Source organism: Malurus melanocephalus, unplaced genomic scaffold (genome assembly GCF_030028575.1).
Source record: "Malurus melanocephalus ecotype Western Australia unplaced genomic scaffold, MMel_1.1 scaffold_908, whole genome shotgun sequence".
In the NCBI taxonomy this organism is placed as follows: Eukaryota; Metazoa; Chordata; class Aves; order Passeriformes; family Maluridae; genus Malurus; species Malurus melanocephalus.
Genome location: NW_026624140.1, coordinates 10,329 through 15,914, shown reverse-complemented (window position 1 = coordinate 15,914; position 5,586 = coordinate 10,329). Strand labels below are relative to the sequence as shown.

At 53.5% G+C, this 5,586-nt stretch overlaps 1 protein-coding gene across 1 annotated transcript in view; it reads left to right on the top strand.

Moving 5' to 3' along the window:
* Nucleotides 1-250: 250 nt before the first annotated feature.
* Nucleotides 251-5,586, top strand: part of LOC130585536 (serine/threonine-protein kinase 10-like) — a gene marked incomplete at its 3' end in the record, with an annotated part of 11,195 nt that continues 5,859 nt past the window's right edge. The window contains exon 1 of the mRNA XM_057386083.1: nt 251-527. Within this exon, the coding sequence (XP_057242066.1) occupies nt 372-527 (156 nt within the window). The remainder of the gene's footprint in view (nt 528-5,586) is intronic.

Here is a 5,586-nt window from a genome sequence, read left to right as displayed (position 1 = left end):
CGTTCCCTGTCTGTGCCATCCCGGACCGAGCCGTGCCCTGTCTCTGCCGTGCTGTACCCGAGCCGTTCCCTGTCTGTGCCGTTCTGTACCCGTGCCGTTCCCTATCTTTGCCGTGTCTGGACCGATCCGTGCCGTGCGGGGCGGTGCCGGCCGGGCGGGCTCAGGGCGCGGGTGTCCAATGGCCCTGTCCCGGGCAGCCCAGCCCAGCCCAGCCCAGCCCAGCCCAGCAGGTGGAGCGGCTCCGGCTCCATGTGCGCGGCTGGAGGCGGCCCCGGTCCCGCCTCGCCGCTCCCCGGGCGCGCAGCGGCTCCGTCCTGCCGGGGCCGGAGCGGGCGGCGGCGGCTCCGCAGCTCCCGGGGCCGCACTCCGGGATGGCTTTCGCCAATTTCCGCCGCATCCTGCGCCTCTCCGCCTTCGAGAAGCGCCGCTCCAAGGAATACGAGCACGTCCGCCGCGATTTGGACCCCGGCGAGGTGTGGGAGGTGGTGGGCGAGCTGGGAGATGGAGCCTTCGGCAAAGTCTACAAGGTGGGTGCTGGCGGGGCTCGGGGGGCTCACAGCCCCGGGTGGAAGCGGCTCCGCTCCCCSGACACCGCCGGGGCTGCGAGCGGGGCCGGTTCCCCATCCCGTTAGCCGGGAGCGGCCGGACGGGCACAACGGATGAGCCGGGCTCGGGAACGCAGCSCTCCGGGAAGGGAAAAGCAGGCAAAAAAAAAGCCGTTCTCTTCATTTTCTTTCTTGTCTTTTAAATTTTTTTTGGTCATCCTGAATCGCCCGTTTTCAGAGCGATGCTTTTGTGAGGAGCCCCGGGCGCTCCCTGCCAAACCCGCCGGTGCAATGAATGGAGGGAGGTTTCTTGGAAGTCGGCACTTCCAGGGCTGTCTCCCAAGTTTTGTGACCCTCCGGGGGTGACAGGATTTGTGTCCCCGCCGCCGTCGCCAGCAGGAAGCTCGGAGGGCGCAGAGGAGCCCGGCTCCTTGAGAGCGGGGCCGTGTCCGGGCTATGAATGTTTAACCTCGGTATTTAGGGATGAGCGTTTCAAAGACCAAAACTTCCCCGGACTTTGCACCCCAAAGCAGCGGCGTTGCTGTCCCCGGCTCGGAAAWGTCCCATCTCCTGCGCAGGGGCTGTGCCAGGGGGGTTTGGGTGCAGGAATGGGCTGGGGATGCAGAGTTACCTGGGCACACCTGGGTGACRGGCACAGTTTGGAACGGGGGTGGGAATTGGCTGTTGGGCAGCTGGGGTTCGAGGGATTCTTTAGGTCACTTTTGCTTTGAAAAACTGAGAAATRCATAGGCCAGGAAGGAAGGCAGGTGATTGCAGCTCAGGACAGAGAGATTTTACTGCCCTGTCCTGRCATTCGGTGTGTTTATTTCTTGCCTCTATCATGGAATTTGACAGAAACCCTTTAAAACCTGGGTGCTCCGTACCCATTGAGTGAAAGTTTTCAGTGGAGGACCCTATTTTCTGATAAAACACAATTCCTAAATATTATATTTAACTCCCTTCCCTATTTATCCTTCTGAAAGCAGCACCAGTAKAAATTCTGTTGCCAGCCTGCTCTGTGTGGTGCATTAAAAACCCATTTGTGTGTGTGCTCAGTCCTGGATGATTCCTTGCTTACGTCTGTTCAGGTTTCTCAAGCAGTGTCARGAACCAGGTAAACATTGTAAAATAACTTAATTGGCCTCTGAGAGAAAGGGAAACTTAAATCATTATTTAAATGCTTTCTATTTTAAACAGGTATAATGTATCCAAAGTAGGCGACTTAGAGAATAAAGCTGCTTTAGAGAYGGCTGGTTTGGTTTTYAGTCTGTTGTTCTATCCRAGYRTTAACCCCAGCCTCACACCRAGGAAAACATTGTCAGAGAAACTTTATTTACTGTAGGCTGAGGGTGTCAGCCTATCGCGCAATAACATCTCATTTTCAGCTCTTTTCATCCCCATTTTGACCCAAATGAGAATAAAAATGTCCTAGCAGAGACCACGTATTTACAGCCAGAAGTTCACTCCATCTATAACTTCAGGCAACTTTTGGCTTTTGTGTAGTTTTAACCCTGTGGAGCAGGGTGAGGTTTAACATGGTGCCAGAAATCAAAGAGTTATTTTATTCCATTTAACAACATTTCACTTTTCTAYTGCTTTGATCTCTTCTCCACCTGTTCTCCATTCCAGCTGGCAAATGGACACAGGGGGGTTTGAATTCTTGTGCAAGAGTTTGTTTGGTCATTTAAGAATCCCAAATTATTTCTGTGCTCTGTGCTATAAATCCATRTTTTCGGTAATAACCAGAGACAAAGTTTCCCTTCATCAAAGGGTTTTTTGTTGCCTTCCTTTGTTTTTTTATTGCCCTAGGTGAGTATGAGATGGGAGGTGAGAGAAGGGATTTGCTCCCTTGTCCCGCTTAGCTGCCAAAAAACCTGCAGAATAACCCACCAAAAAACTGCAGAGTAACCCACCAAAAACCTGCAGAATAACCCACCAAAAACCTGCAGAATAACCCACCAAAAATCTGCAGAATAATCCACCAAAAACCTGCAGAATAACCCACCAAAAAAGCAGCTGAAGAACCCTCCAAAAAGCAGCTGAATAGCCCACCAAAATTGCAGGATAATCCACCAAAAATTGTAGAATTACCCATCAAAAAAGCAACTGAATAGCCCACTGAAAAACTGCAGGGTAACCCACCAAAAACTGCAGGATAACCCACCAAAAACCTGCAGAATAACCCACCAAAAACGCAGCTGAAAAAATCTGTTTGTGCTCCAGGAGAACAGAGGCGGCCGAAATTGAGCGATTTGAATAATTCTCTTGTAATCACCTTAAAGCCAATGTCATCATCTCACCAAAGCCATCGCTGGGAGCGAGCTGAGTGTTTGCACAGCCCCGGGATTTTCAGGATGTTTGAGCCGAGTTCCTGCCCGTTTTTCCGCCCCTTTCCCAGCGGCGGAAGCGCGGGGAGGTGTCGGGATCCTGTGCCTGCATCCTGCCCCCTGTGCCATGTGYTTTGTTCCCTCGGGAAGCTCTGTCAGCCCCAGCACGGCTTTGTCTCAGACCTGCGAGAAATTTAGGTGTGGAGAGGTGGAAAAGAGTTTAGTGGGGTTTTTATGAGGCCGGGTGTGAGCAGAAGGAAGCGGGGCTGGGGTTTATTTGGGGTATTCCTGGCCTGGAGCCGTGTCCTGGGCACTCAGCTGAGCGCAGCTGAACTGGCTCCATGCAGGGTTCACAAAACTAGGACAGGCTTTATTTAAATATATATTAATTAAAAATAATGAAATTTATAGTGGAGTCTGGACACAGCAAACCTACAGAAACCTGCAGCCTGCAGAAACGCCCGGGATTTCCCTGTTTTGAGAGAAAACCTTTTTTTCAGCACAAGAGGATCTGACTGCATGAGGAAGCAGTGAAGCAGAGGGCAATGAAGCTGAAAAGTGGGAGGGGGTGGGGAGGAGCTGTTCCTTTTTAGCTCTTGTTCCGTGAATGCCTCGTTTTTGGCGATGCCAGGGGCACAGTGAGGACGTGGTGGCACCCACAGGTGACCAGGCTTTGTTAGGACCTCCTCCAGAGCTCATTAAATGGATCTGAAATGCCATTAAATGGAACCTCAAACCCAAAGCCTGGACTGGGGTCAGTCTGTGCCAGCCTGGGGAGGCTGCAGCTCACTCAGCTTTGGGGGCCTCTAAAAGTTCTGAAATCAGACCGTTCCCAGGCTCAGAAGGAAATTAGAGTTGTTTTTGTGGACAAACACCAAATGTACAGTTGATAAATTCAGAGGATCTGTGTCACCCCTCAAGGCTGGCATCCTTTGGGAGGGGCGAGGGGCAGCCCCCGAGCTGGGGGAGGGATGCTCGGGGGATKCTCCGGGTCAAACTTGTGCTCGGATCCACTGAATCACCTCTCAGCCCTGCAAACCGAGCATTCATTCACCGCTTCACCCTCGCAGGGAGCGCGATAATRCCCGCAGGATGAGATGCCCGAGCCTCCTGCGGGCACGGAGAGCTCCCAGGCTGGCAGGGGATGCTCTGGCTCCCGGAGGGCRGCCAGGGGAGCGCTGCTTTCCTCCTGGGGGGATTGTTTTGCTGCTGCCGAGTTTCTTTTGCAGCGCTATCTGCCCTTTCCAGCGCCGCCCACGGGGACAGCGGCTCCCCGATAGCGCAGGGTGGGGACAGGCAGCGAAATGCGGTTATTCACCGAAAACTGCCTTCCCACAGCTCCATCGCGCTCAGCCCCGGGGCACCGCGAGTCACCGGCGTGTCTTTTGTGTCGTTGTTGTCCTTTCTTCTCCCAGAGACGTGCTCAAAAAGGCGAATTTGGGTTATCTGCTCCGCTGTGCTGCTATCAGCGCTGCGGAGGAGAAACGTTTCTTTGGAACGGGGGTAATAAAAGGCCGATTGTTGGGTGCTGTGCAGCTGCCTGGGGCTGTTCGTGGGCACAAGGGTGTCCCTGGCACTCGCAGCCCACTCTGCTCGTCACCCCAACCTGCACCAAGAGCTTTGTCACAGCTGGCTCAGGTGATTCAGGCTCAGCTCTTGTCATTTGGTTCATGGAAGAGCAGGGTTAAATGGGATATTGGGGATAAATCCATCCCTRTGAGGGTGGGGAGCCCTGGCACAGGGTGCYCCTGGATCCCTGGCAGTGCCCAAGGCCAGGCTGGACATTGGGGCTGGGATCACCCKGGGACAGTGGAAGRTGTCCYTGCCCTRYCCATGGCAACAAAATGAGCTTTAAAGTCCCTTCCAGCCCAAATCGTTGTGTGATTCTATGATTAAACTTTTAATTCCTGGAAAGGGCATCACGGAGAGATGTTGATCTGCTGAGTTAACTCTGAAAAAGGAAAGAAAATAAAAGTGGGGGAAGTTTGAGCTGATTTGTCATAAAAAAAACCACCCCCAGGTGTAGGATCAGATCGTGGTCTTGTCCTTTATGACAGCTGAAGGGTTTCCTTAAAATGCTTTACCTTGGGAGAGGAGAGCAATGGGAAGATTTAATGATGTGAAACCTCCTGAACTTCACCCTTGATGTTCACTGTCAGCTCTGGGAACCGTGGGACGCTCCCTCCGAGGCTGTGTCGGTGTGACACAGGACAGGGACAGAGCTCTCCATGGCCTAAATATTTGGATCATGACTTCAGTGGCACAGCCCCGATCTTGGCAGTGCTGCAGGCGGCGGGAGCTGTGGGCAGAGCTCAGATCAAGGCTTGGAGCTCTCCCCCAGGAGCACGTGGCGATTGTTGCTCCTCGGTAAAACCGTCCCCAGCAAATCTCATTGTTTTTAAAGTGGTTTTTTTTTTTCCTCCTGAGAGCCCAGTTTCCTTGGGAAAATGGTTCTTTTTCTCATCAGTGGGGTGCTGCTGTCTGTAAATGTGGGGTTTTCCTGAATTTCAGGTGGGTCCCCGAGGGCYGTGGGGGTGGCTGTGCTGTCCCCCTGTCCCCTGGCACTGCCAGCCTGGCTTGGCCTCAGTCCAGAGGGGAAAGGATTCAGCAGGAGGAGCAAAGGCACAGGTTGCTCCTGTTCAAAGGGAGAATTCCCTCCCCTCGAGAGCGGGGTCTGAATGTACCACCCCCATGACTGGGGCTGGAAGGGGCAG